The sequence below is a fragment of the Mobula hypostoma genome, chromosome 19, assembly GCF_963921235.1.
Source record: "Mobula hypostoma chromosome 19, sMobHyp1.1, whole genome shotgun sequence".
In the NCBI taxonomy this organism is placed as follows: Eukaryota; Metazoa; Chordata; class Chondrichthyes; order Myliobatiformes; family Myliobatidae; genus Mobula; species Mobula hypostoma.
Window position 1 is genome coordinate 3,226,826 of NC_086115.1, and position 14,074 is coordinate 3,240,899.

The 14,074-nt window shown below is 41.6% G+C and overlaps 1 protein-coding gene across 1 annotated transcript in view; it reads left to right on the forward strand.

Moving 5' to 3' along the window:
- cusr (Copper-only SOD repeat protein) overlaps positions 1–14,074 on the forward strand; it is a 149,124-nt gene that overhangs the window by 107,130 nt on the left and 27,920 nt on the right. The window contains exon 8 of the mRNA XM_063071251.1: positions 6,048–6,172. Within this exon, the coding sequence (XP_062927321.1) occupies positions 6,048–6,172 (125 nt within the window). The remainder of the gene's footprint in view (positions 1–6,047; positions 6,173–14,074) is intronic.

Genomic DNA, 14,074 nt, shown 5'->3' on the forward strand with positions numbered 1-14,074 from the left:
ACATCTAAACAAACCTGATGCATTTTGGAAACAAGTCCTGTGGACTGATGAAGTTAAAATAGAACTTTTTGGCCGCAGTGAGCAAAGTTATGTTTGAAGAAAAAAGGGTGCAGAATTTCATGAAAAGAACACCTCCCTCAACTGTTAAGCCAGTGGCACTGGGAACATTTCACTGGTCGAGGGAAGAATGAATTCAATTAAATACTAGCAAATTCTGGAAGCAAACATCAGACCGTCTATAAAAAAGCCGAAGCTGAAAAGAGAATGGCTTCTACAACAGGATAATAAACCTAAACGCACCTCAAAATCCACAATGGACTACCTCAAGAGGCGCAAGCTGAAGGTTTCGCCATGGCCCTCACAGTCCCCTGAAATCGAGAATCTGTGGATAGACCTCAAAAGAGCAGTGCATGTAAGACGGCCCAAGAATCTCACAGAACTAGAAGCCTTTTGCAAGGAAGAATGGGCAAAAATCCCCCAAACAAGAATTGAAAGACTCTTAGCTGGCTACAGAAAGCGCTTACAAACTGTGATACTCGCCAAAGGGAGTGTTACTAAGTACTGACCATGCAGGGCACCCAAACTTTTGCTTCAGGCCCTTTTCCTTTTTTGTTATTTTGAAACTGTAAAAGATGGAAATAAAAAAGTTTTCTTGCTTAAAATATTAAAGAAATGTGTCATCTTTAACTTCATGCCTTTTGGAAATCAGTTCATCTTTTACTCGCTTAGCTATTCACAGTAACAGAAGTTTTGACCGGGGTGCCCAAACTTTTGCTTGCCACTGTATGACCCCAACAGACTCATGGGTGAAGCCTCACCTGGAGGGACTGTTTTAGGGCCCTGAATGGTAGTGAGGGAGGAAGTGTAGGGGCAGGTGTAGCACTTCTTCCGCTTACAAGGATAAATGCCAGGAAGGGGAGGTTCAAATAGATAAAGGAGTTATGTAGGGGCTAGGGAGCGATTGCTGCAGAAAGTGGGGGTGGGGGAAAGATGTGCTTGGTGGTGGGATCCCGTTGGAGATGATGGATGTTTCGGAGAATTATGTGCTGGACATGGAATCTGGTGGGGTGGTAGGTGAGGATAAGAGGTACCCTATCCCTGGTGGGGTGGCAGGAGGATGGAGTAAGAGCAGACATGTGTCAAATGGAAGAGATGTGGTTGAGGGCAGTGTTGATGGTGGAAGAAGGCAAGCCCCTTTCTTTGAAAAAAAGAGGACATCTTTGTACTAGAATGAAAAGTCTCATCCTGAGAGCAGATGCGGCAGAGACAGAGGAATTGAAAGACAGGGATGGTGTTTTTACAAGTAGCAGGGTGGGAAGAGGTATAGTCCAGGTAGCTGTGACAGTCTGTTTGGTTATAATACACATCAGTGGATAAGCTGTCACAGACACTTCACCCGTGAGTCTTTTGGGGTCATGTACTGTGTCTGGTGCTCCCGGTGTGGCCTCCTGTATATCGGTGAGACATGATGTAGATTGGGAGACTGCTTGGTTGAGCATCTACACTCCGTCCATCATAAAAAGTGGGATCTCCCAGTGGTGACCCATTTTAATTCCTCTTCCCATTCCCATTCCGATATGTCTATGCATTGCCTCTTCTACCGTCGTGATGAGGCCACACTTACTTTGGAGGAACAACACCTTGTATTCCTTCTGGGTATCCTCCAACCTGATGGCATGAACATTGATTTCTCGAACTTCTGGTAATGTCCCTTGCCCACCCTCTCCTTCACCATTTCCCATCCCCTTTTCCTTCTCTCTCTTTATGTCCTTACCTGCCCATCGCTTCCCGCTGGTCTTCCTCCCCCCTTTTCTTTCTTCCATGGCCTTCTGTCCTCTCCTATCATATTCCCTCTTCTCCAGCCCTGTGTCTCTTTCACCAACCAACCTCCCAGCTCTTTGCTTCACCCCTCCCACTCCTGGTTTCACATATCACCTGGTGTTTCTCTCTCCCCTCCCCCACCTTTCAAATCTACTCCGCAGTTTTTTTCTCCAATCCTGCCGAAGGGTCTCCACCCAAAATGCGACTGTACTCTTTTCTTAGATGTTATCTGGCCTGCTGAGTTCCTCCAGCATTTTGTGTGTACTGCCTTTGAAGATTAGGGTGGCCAACTATTGTGCTATTAAATCTCCCTATTGTATACAGTAAAATGCTCATAAGGTCAGTCATGTATTGTATAGAATGTACACATACCATTTTTTTATAGCTCCTTGTTTCTTCCCTGAATAACAATGCAGGTAAAGGAGTTTTCAAATCTATTCATGGTCCCATTTGTCTTAGGTGCAATCAAATCTCTGTCTATTGTCTGCCTCTCTTGTAAAAGAGAAAAGCTAGTTCCAGGGTATTGGATCACATAGTATTGTATTTCTGAATGCGATGCAATGCAGAATTGAGTTACTGATCCTTTCCAGGTGAAACTGCAAAATGCAACAATGGACTGGGCAGCTCCAGTCAGCATCCATGTTACCGTGTCCATTGTGTTCCCAGTGTCCAATGAGCATTTAGTGATGTCCCTTGTCTTGCAATGCATGTTTAAAGCCTTTCTGATATGAATTGGAGGAGCTTCCAAGTGTATGAGACAATCGCATAGCACAAAATAAATCATGAAGCACAAACATCACATGGCCCTCACGATGAATGAAAACATTTGTCGAGAAATGAGGAAACGTCTACTATCAGGAGACGTCTGAGATGCATTGGTTCCTTTATTCTCAACAATTATTTATTTTTGATGGTCCTTCTGGTTTCAACTGTTACAATATGATATAAATATATCTCAATGCACTCACCCAATTTCTGTTCCTGGTTTTAATAATAAAAATATAAAAATTGTATCAAGAAAGAGGTAATGGCTGTCAGCTTGGCTTGCTTCCTGCCACACCAGGCACGGTCATGATTACTGCTGAGATAGGTGGTGTTGCCGTCACCACCACAGATACCATACCAGAAAAAGTGGTAATGCTGGCAAAAACACCACCTGCTTTTAATGAAAATGTTTCATTTACACAAAATTTAAATATTCCTTCAACTGTGCATTCGCCCTCAAGAAATATCATCTGACACGTGGAGGAAGCAGAATCACATTTATTATCACTGAGTGTGACTTTTTGCAGTAACTGTATAGGAAGACATAAAATCTGTAAATTACAAAAATAAATAGTAAAAAAAAAGGAATAAAGAGGTAGTGTTCATGGTTCATGGACCATTCAGAAATCTAATTATGTTGAGGAAGAAGCTGTTTCTAAACCCCTGTACCTCCTGCCTAGTAGTAGTAACAAGAGAGCATGCCCCAGATGGTGAGGGTCCTTAATGATGGATGCTGCCTTCCTGAGGCACCACCTGTTGAAGATATCTTTGATGGTGAGGAGGGTTGTGCCCATGATGGAGCTGGCTGAGCCTATGTCCCTCTACAACCTCTTGTGATCCTGTGCACTGGAGGTTCCATACCAGCTATGATGCAACCAGTCAGAATGCTCTCCACCACAGATTTTGTAAGAATCTTCGGTGACATACTAAATCTCCTCAATCTCCAAAGAAAGTAGAGCCAATGATTGCCTTCCTCATGATTGCATTGATGCATGGACCAAGATGGATCCTCTGAGATGCTGATGCCCAAGGTCTTGTATCCAGGAGTTACAACAGTGGAAAATCAAAGAATGAAATAATATAAGGTGTGATCAAATGTTCAAAGAAAATTTATTACCTAAGTATCTACTGTATATGTCACCATATAGTACAACTTGAGATTCATTTTCTTGTGGGGCATTCACAGTAATTCCAAAAAAACACTAGAATCAATGAAAAACTACACCCAACCAGATGGAGAAACAACCAATGTGCAAAAGATCACAAACTGTGCAAATACAAAAAGAAAGGAAAAAAAGCAATAAATGCCAGGAAATTGAGATGATGAATCCTTGAAAGTGAGTCCAGAGTTTGTGGGAACAGTTCAGTGATGGGGCAAATGAAGTTATCCTCTCTGGTTCAAGAGCCTGATGGTTTAGGGATAACAACTATTCCTGAACCTCGTGGTGTGGATCCTGAGGCTCTTCTAGCTTCATTCTGTAAGTCTGGCTAAATTATAAAAGGAAATATTAAGAAACTACCCAGTCCTGCAGTTGCATTTTATATTTTGTTGGAAGAGAAAAAGATAATATTAGCTACATTTGTCACATGTACATTGGAACATGCAGTGAAGTACATCAATGACCAACAGTCCAAAGCCCACAAGTCTCGCCAAGATTCCAGCACCAACATAGCATGTCCACAACTTATGGACCCTAAGCAATACATCTTTGTGATTTGGAAGGAAACTGGATTACCTGGAGGAAACCCGTATGGTCACGGGAAGAAAGTACAAACTTCTTACACCCAGCGGTAGACATTAAACCCTGACTGCTGATTGCTGGTGCTCTAAAGTGTTACTATAACTGCTATGTTACTGTGCCACATTAACCACCAATAATAAGCTTCCCAAATGTTTGGCCAGTAAATATCACTCCGACAATTAGTCTGTTAACTTTCAAGTTTAATCTCATTCCTCCCAGGTTTTATTATTAATTAAGGGACTTGTTCAGTAACAAACAACTGGCATTGCACAGATCTGACTGGTTTGGTCCATCTCCCAACTTCAGCAAAATCACTCTGGCATCAACTCCACTTCAATGAAATTTATTAACAGTCTGAGAATAACTTACTGGGAGTAATTTTGCACCAATTCATGACTTCCTTTGTAAATGATATTAAAACGGTTATTTTAGTTACAGCATGAACTCAGGGCAAGTTAGTTCTGGGTACATTTTCTATTCATTCAGAGGGCACCACACTCAATATCTGGTATTGTCAAGGAAACAAGATAATTATATGAAACCTGCTAAATACACATCATGATAGGCTTTTGAAAAACAAAAATCTTTCTGAAAAGGGCATTGTACACCAGTCTCCAGTACAGTTTCCTGACATTGGCTCAAGCTGCTGAGGGATTGATGTAAATAAAATTGTGTGCCAAGTGAATTCTCCATTTTCAACAGGAAATTCCAAGGGATGTAGCTTTGGACATTGATATTTCCCAGGCAGATTGCTGCTTCCCTAATGATTACCTCCACCTCGCATGATGGCCTTCATGCCACTGTACAGTGGCTGCTGTAGGGAATTTCAGTCAATGAGGGAATGACAAGACAGATGCACAGATGGTTTGCATCTGAATTCATGCAGGTCATGTTTTAATGCAGTTTAGGGAAAATTCCTACAAGACTAATAATCTCAATTTTACATTTTCTTTTTTGGGAGAGCTTAATTGTACATTAGAGCTAAATACAGACTGTTGGTTTAACACAACCAATATGGGAGAAGTGATTTTTTTCATATTAACTGCTTTCTGTTACACGTTTTGCAATCATTAGGCCTTTTAGTTCCCTCTCTGTCAGCCAGTATCTATGGAGGGGAATAAACAGTTGATGTTTCAGGCCTAGATTCATCATTGGGACTGAAAGGAAAGAGGAAGAAACTAGAATAAGAATGTGGGGGAGGGGAAGATGCACAAGCTTACAGGTGGTAGGTGAGATCAAAAAAGGGAGAAAGCGGTGGGTAGGGGATTGGGGAATGAAGTAAAAACAGCTGGGAGGTGATATGTGGATGAGGTGAAGTGCTGATGAAGGAATCTGATAGGAGAGAAGGCCAGTCCATGTAAGAAAGGGAAAGAGTTAGGGGCAGGCACCAGAGGCAGGTGGTGGGCAAGTGAGGAGAAAAGAAGGGGTGAGGGGGGAGCCAGAATGGGGAATGTAGAAAGAGAGAAGGAAGAGTGGGGAGAAATTGTTGTTTATGCCAAGAAAAGCAAAAGCAAACTTGGTCATGAATTTGAGCATGGACTGATTTGATGAATGATGTCTTTCTGTCAGTGGTAATGTTCTTATTTGAAACAAACTTCAAAACAATCTTACTTCAGTTCCTAGTAAGCCCACGGCTTCAAGCTCCTGCTGGTTTGGCATTTACCAACCGGACAAATTAGACTTTGAGTAGATTAAACTGAAATACACTTCTCTTTCTAGGTATGAATTCCGCAGGACTGTTGCAGATACTCTAGGTATTGCGATCTGGAGAGTAACCATTTTACCAGGGAGCCCATCTGAAGCTCCTGTAAAAGGATGCCAGCAAGTCACTTTCTACGTGGCAGGCAAGTTTTTAAATGTTTTCTATTTTGCAGTTGCACCAGCCAGGCACAAGAATGTTAATACATATTGAAATCACCTTGTGTTCTTACACATCTCAACGCGCCAGGGTGGCCCAGTAGTGACGGAGTTAGCGTACAGCTAGCACAGTGCCAGCAACCGGGTTCAGTCCCACTGCTGTCTGTAAGGAGTATGTCCATTCTCCCGTGATTGTGTGGTTTCCTCTGGGTGCTCCAGTCTTCTCCCACGTTCCAAAGGCAAATGAGTTAGCAGATTAATTGGTCATATGGCTGTAATTGGGTGGCAGGGGTTTATTTGATCAGATATGCCCTTTACTATGCTGTATCTTTAAATAAACTTCCCAGCTTCATAATGATGTCCATAATTCCTTCAGTCTCTTCACTGGTGACACTTATTGTTTGACTATTTTACTTAGCTAAAACAATCTTTAAAGATTTTACAAAATGCCAGTTAGTGCCGTAATTCCGGTAGGAGACAAGCAGACAGACAGACACACACACACACACACACACACACACACACACACACACACACACACACACACACAATATGTTAATTAACCATTTAGAAAGAGCAATTTGTAAGAGCAATTGTTTTGTATAGCTTATTAGAAAGACTTGGCTCATTTCGCCAGCAAAACAAGCAATTATATAATGGTAGTGGCTAAAGGTAGCTGTTCTTTATGAAGTGGCCAAAATCATCCCCAAACAATCCTAAAGTGGCCTAGTGAAGGTTCCAAATGATGCATGGATGATAGTCATGGGAATCATCTGCCTCATTAATTAGGTGGGGAAGGTGCAGAGCCGAGAACCAATTATGGCCCAAAGTCATTGAGTTTCAAAATCATGAAACACTTGAAAAAGCTTTAATTTATTGAGGGAAGTTGGCACAAAATAGCTCAGAAGTAATTGCTGAGGTCCAAATTCATTTACATACTGATTTCTTGTTAATTCTTTTTGTTCTCCCCACATTCCCACTACTTCTCCTCCCCCTCCCCAGATTCTAGCACTCAGCTATAAAATTAAATTATAGTGGTCAGTTAAACCAACAGCCTGCACAGCTTTGGGATGTGAGAGAAAATTGACACACCCAGGGGAAACCCGCATGGTCCCAAGAGGTACATATAAACTTCACACAGGCAGCATCTGTGGTGAGGATTGAACCTGGATCTCTGGCATTGTGAGGCAGAGACTCTACAAACTACACCAGCGTGTCTCCCAAGTGATAAAGACATTTGGTGATTATTTCCTGCTTTTATAGAACACACAAATAGCTAGAAATCTGTTGTTGATAAGCCATTTTAAGTGATAAACCCTTCAGAGATTAATAGCTGCTCAGATAGTGTATGATGTACTTCTGAACTTGCTCATACACTGTGAAGTAAATTTATGAATGGATGACCTGCCTGATGCTTTAGCACATTGGTAGGGTGTTGCCTCTTCCATAGTGAATCTTACTCTAGTCTCTTCCAAATGAGAAGTTTAAGTCTCAGGGAAGAAATAATGAGCCAGAATCCAAATCAATTACAGTTTGCCTCATAGGGCCATTATCTGAGGGAGGCATGGGAACAACTGATTGATTTACCTCACAGTAGGAGAATTTTATGTGTGAGTAGGTATGTGAAGAATATTCTTTTCTTGTTAGTCTGTGTTAAGTATTGTAAACAATACTAAGAAGATTTATTCCAGTTTCTCTCTCTTGTGATACTATAAATATATTCCATGCAGATAGTTTTTGTAATTTTCCAAAACAATCAACACTAGAACTCTCCCTAATGCTTGCTAATGAGAAAAATAATTTCCAGATGACATCCTGTCTTAAAATCGTTTCAGTAAACATATATACATAAGATATCAAAGTTAGTTCATCTCAAATGATGTAGTTATTCTTATTTTTGTGACCCATTGAAAGATCAATTTGTGGCATTAGAGGGGTGAAATAGTGAAAAATCTATCAAAATGTTCTTTGTGAACTTGTACCATATCTTAAAACTAAATGTTATTCACTGGGGATGGGTCAAAGTTTAGCTGCAGGTGAACAGGTGTGTGAATTAGAAAGAAATAAAACTAAGTTACTGGTGCAATTGGCTACATACTAGCTGTATGGGATTGTTGGAATGGTTGGCATTGGGAGGGGAGAGCTGGGTTGATGGGATGAGCTTTGACTCCATTTTCAATCATCCCCACAGGCAGTGAATTTCAGATTGTAACCACTTTCTGATTTCACCCCACCCCCCCACTCCACACTGACAGACTTCTTGAATATTCTGCTCCATGGTTCTGGTTTGGGAGCATCCATTGATGGGGACAACTTCCCTCTAACTACCCTTCTCTAAACCAACCATGATCTCGTATATCTCTATAAAACCACTGTTGCATTCTGTATGATTATCATGCTCTACCAAAAATTGGGGTTGCTTTCAGATGAATTGGGGGGATTTATGGTGGAAGGTCAGCTTGTTTCCAGACACAACTTAATGTTGAAGTTGAAAATGACCTGTCACAAGCACAATATCAAAGCACCCTCCTTAACAACATTAACAGCAGTAACACTAATTTTTTCTGTGTGAAACCAATTGTCATTAACAATAAATTAGAATTGTACTGTTTTGCATTTACCACGATAGGTGTTGTTAAGGGATGTTGAGACAAACGTGGTCAGTGCTGATGATGTTGCAGTTCATCGGCATTGTTGAACACATAGAATGAAGATTTCTTTTCATAGCTTTCTCTAGTGAGACTGTAGATGTATTTTTTTCAGATGCTTTTGTAATTTTCCAAAACAATGAATACACGAAGTTTCCTGTTGCATGTATCTCACGTTACTAATGAGGAAAATAACTCTCAGAGCAAATTCTCACCTGGAGCCTTTTGATAGATCAGATACTAAAAATAGCTGTTTCTGAATGGCATTGATGTGTTTTAGTGTTCAGCAAAACCCCAGAAGAAATGGCTTGAAAACCAAAATGGTAAAATTGAGAAAATTGTTATTTCTGAACCTTTTGTTTTGCTTAGAAATCAGAATCAGGTTTATTATTAATGACATACAGTATGCAGTCCAGTGTAAGATATAAAATTACTATAACATATAGAATCATAAAAAAACCTACAGCACAATACAGGCCCTTCAGCCCACAATACTGTGCCAAACATGAACTTAATTTAGAAAATACCTTGTCATAAGTTACAATTTAAACAAACTTGAAAAGACGAATAACAAGGTAGCATTCATGGCTTCATTGACTGTTCAGAAATAGCCTTCATCAACCGCGGGATTGAGTACAAGAGTCGAGAGGTAATGTTACAGCTATATAGGACCCTGGTCAGACCCACTTGGAGTACTGTGCTCAGTTCTGGTTGCCTCACTACGGGAAGAATGTGGAAACTATAGAAAGGGTGCAGAGGAGATTTACAAGGATGTTGCCTGGTTTGGGCAGCATGCCTTATGAGAATAGGTTGAGTGAACTTGGCCTTTTCACCTTGGAGTGACGGAGGACGAGAGGTGACCTGGAAGATGATGAGAGGCATTGACTATGTGCGTATTCAGAGACTTTTCCCCAGGGCTGAAATGGCTGACATAAGAGGGCACAGTTTTAAGGTGCTTGGAAGTAGGTACAGAGGAGGTGTCAGGGGTAAGTTTTTTACGCAGAGAGCGGTGAGTGCGTGAAATGGGCTGCCAGCGATGGTAGTGTAGGCAGATACAACAGGGTCTTTTAAGAGACTCCTGGATAGGTACATGGAGCTTAGAAAAATAGAGGGCCATGGGTAATGCTAGGTAATTTCTAAAGTACTTGTTCGGCACAGCATTGTGGGCCGAAGGGCCTGTATTGTGCTGTAGGTTTTCTATGTTTCTATGTGATGGCACACGGGAAGAAGCTGTTCTTAAAATATAGATTGTGGTTCTTCAGGCTGCTTTACCTTCTCCTTGATGGTAGTTATTTTTTCATATATGCTGGAGATGGTCAGAATATAACTGCAGATGAGAGAAGGTGTAAATTAGTCACTGCAGCTTCAAGCTCTGGGATATTGTAACTCTAGGAAAATCACACAGGGTTTGTTCTGTGTTCCAGAGGGTGGAGAGACTGGTGTTTTGCAGAGTATAGTTGTGGCCTGATTTAGATAGTTCCCTAAGCAAACATGCTTTATATGGCTCTGCAATGAAAGTAAAAGACAAGTATGATGCTCTTTTTGCCTTTCCTGTGCCTGGCTTGGTGCTTCCTGCTCAGAGCAGCTAACAGAAATTACAGGCGGGGAGGAGACCACAGTAGAGTAGTGGTTAGTGCAACACTATTACAGCCTGGTGTCCTCTCTAAGGAGTTTATATGTCCTCCCCTGGACTGTGTGGGTTTCCTTAGGGTGCTCAAGTTTCCTCATACGGTCCAAAGACGTACCAGTTTGTAAGACAATTGGTCATTATAAATCGCCCCGTGATAAGGCTAGAGTTAAATTGTGGTTTGCTGGCAGCGCAGCTTGAAGGGCTGAAGAGCCACACTGTGTCTCCTAATAAAAATAAATAGAATAAAAAATAAAATAGACCAGGATATGATGTACATCACATAAAAAGAAGCGAGCAGAGGCAGTTGGCACATTTTGTGCGCCACAGTTCCCAAGGAGACATTGGTCAAGATCAATAAAAAGAAGTTGGGTTTAAGTGTAATGGCCGTGGTGTGAGAGAGCCAGTGTTGGAGTGGGGAGTTGAGGCTTCGGCAAGGAGTGACATAGGCCATAGGTTGATTTCTTTTTTCGTTATATTCTTCCTTTATTTCTTATTGATCACCTAGAGCGGGTGGCGGTGGGGGGCGGGGGGGGGGAATGTCAGACAGGATAGTTGAATGTTCCTCATGTGGAATGTAGGAAGGCAGGGCAATCTCCAGTGTCCCTGACGATGACACCTACAAGTAGTGCATCCAGCTGCAGTTCCTAATACTCTTTGTTAAGAAGCGGGAACTGAAACTGATGAATTCTGGATGATTCAGGAGGCTGAGGGGTTGATAGATAGGACATATAGGGAAGTAGTTGCACCTAAGGTGCAGGACATTGGTAACTGGGTGACCATCAGTAGGGGGAAGGGCATAGGCAGCCAATGGAGAGTACCCTTATGGCTGTTCCTTTCAACAACAGGTATACCGCTTTGAATACTGATGGGATGACCTCAGAGAAAAGCCTCAGTGATCAGCTCTCTGACACTGAATTTGGCTCTGTGGCTCAGAAGGGAAGGGGGGAGGGAAGAAGAGGCAAACTGTATTCATAAGGGACCCATTGGTTGGGGAAACAAAAAGGTGTTATGTGGATGAGAACGAGATTCCTGGATGGTTTGCTGCCTTCTGGGTGCTAGGGTCCAGGACACCTCAGATCAAGTCCACAGCATTCTTAAGTAGGAGAGTGAACAGCTGGAGGTCGTGGTCCACGTAGGTACCTATCGTATAGGTAGGAAGGGTGATGAGGTCCTGCAAAGTGAGTTCAAGGAGTTGGGTGCTAAGTTAAAGGACAAGACATCAAGGGTTGTGATCTCAGGATTGCTATCCATGGCCAGAAACAGGAATATCACACAGTTTAACATGTGGCTAAGTATTTGGTGTAGGCAGGAGGGCATACGATTTTTAGATCATTGGGCTCTCTTCCTGGGAAGCTGTAACCTGTACTAAAGGGACAGTTTGCACCTGAAGTGGAGGGCACTAATATCTAAATGGGGAGGTTTGCTAGTGCTGGATGGGGAGGTTTAAAGTAAAGTTGTAGAGGATGAAACCAGAGTTCCAGAACAGATTGTGGGGTGGTTATGGAGAAAGGTGTTGTTAAGCCTACATATAAAGTCAAGGATCGAAAGTTTGAGTGTGGTGGGACTACTGTTCTGAGCTGCATATATTTCAATGCAAGCAGTATTGTAGGAAAGTTGATGGGCTTAGGGCATGGATCAGCACATGGAATTATGACATAGTGAGACTCAGTTGCAGGGGGTGGGGGCAGGACTGGCAGCTCAATATTCCTGGGTTCTGTTGTTTTAAACATGATAGAGTGGGAGGGATTGAAGGGGGGGGGCGTTCAGGAAAAATGTCATGGCAGTGTTCAGTCAAGACAGGCTGGAGGCTTGTCTAGTGAGCCCTTATGGGTAGAAATGAGAAGTAAGAAAAGTGTGACCACATTATGGGATTATATTATAGATCATCCAACAGTCAGTGGGATTTAGAGGAGCAAATTTGTAGAGAGATCATAGATTGGTGCAAGAAACACAAGGTTGTGATAGTAGGTGATTTTGAATTTTCCACATATTGACTGAAACTCCCATATTGTAAAAGGACTAGATGGGATAGAGTTTGTCAAATGTGTCCAGGAAAATTTCCTTGATCAATATGTAGAAGAGTGTGTGATACTTGATTTCCTATTAGGGAATGAGACGGGACAGGTGACAGAAGTTCGTGTAGGGGAACACTGAATCGATTGATAGTAATGCCATTAGTTTAAAGATAATTATGGAAAAATATAGGTCTGGTCTGTGGGTTGAGATTCGAAATTAGGGAAAGGCCTATTTTGATGATATCAGAAAGGATCTGGCAAGAGTGGTTTCGGACAGATTGTTTGCTGGCAAAGGTGTACTTGGTAAGTGGGAGATCTTCAAAAGTGAGATTATCAGCGTACAGCATTTGTATTTCTGTCAGAACAAAAGGCAATGATAACAGGTTTAGAGAACCTTGTTTTTTTGGGAGATATTGAGGCCCTAGTTAAGAAAAAGCAGGTGCATTGCAGGTACAGATGGGCAGGAACAAATGAGGTACATGAGGAGTATAAGAAATGAAAGAGAACAGTTTAAAAAGGGAATCAGAAGGGCTAAAATATGTTATGAGGTTGCTTTAGCAGACAAGGTGAAGGAGAATCCCAGGGGCTTCTATAGATACAATATATTAAGAACAAAAGGATAGCAAGGGACAAAACTGAAACTCTGAAAGATCAGAGTGGTAATCTACACGTGAAGCTGAAAGAGATCAGGAGATATTAAGTGGATTTTTTGCATCTCTATTTACTTGGGAGATCATTTCGGAGTCTATAGAAGTGAAGAAAAGCAGCAGCGAGGTCATGGACCATGCAGAGATTATACCAGACAACTTTTTCCTCAGAATTTTTTTTGTTTATGATAGACTGCTTGAAGATGAACACAAATATAATTTCAGGCTACTTGTAACACGTAGGAATTTGGAGAAACAACAAGTTAACTTTTATTGAATATAATGTGTTCAATTGCATAATGGTACTGCTGCTTTGCAATAGTTCAACTAAGTTAAAAATATTTTGTTAATGATTTTCATTTGTACTCAGTGTCTGAGGCTTCTCGCTTAAGTGACCAGCAATAATTCGCCAGCATTGATGGATTCCAGTTGCCCTGGTATCTTTCCTCCATGACCGCAATATCCTGGTGAAACCTTTCACCATGTTCGTCACTAACAGCACCAAGATTTGCAGGAAACAAGTCTAAATGGGAATGCAGAAAATGAATCTTTAGTGGCATGTTACGTTTCATGGTTTTATATGCTTGAAGCATGCTTTCAACCAGCTGCATGTAGTTTGGTGCTCTGTAGATGCAGGGGAAAATTTCAGCAACTTCCTTGAATGCCTTCCATGCAATTTTCTCCGGTCCCACTAGAAATTCTTCAAATTGCTTGTCATTGATGACCTGTTTGATTTGTGGACCAACAAAAATGCTTTCCTTAATCTTGGCATCAGTTATTCCGGGAAGCATCTGTCTCAAATATCAAAATCCTTCATAGAAATTTTTGTGCCTGGTGATAGCAAATTCCATCCTTACAGTCCTGAACCCAATAATTATTACTAAAACCTGTCCCGCCATGCAGCAGCTGCACCGCCCAAGCACGCCTGGACAAGATAGGAAACTTTCCG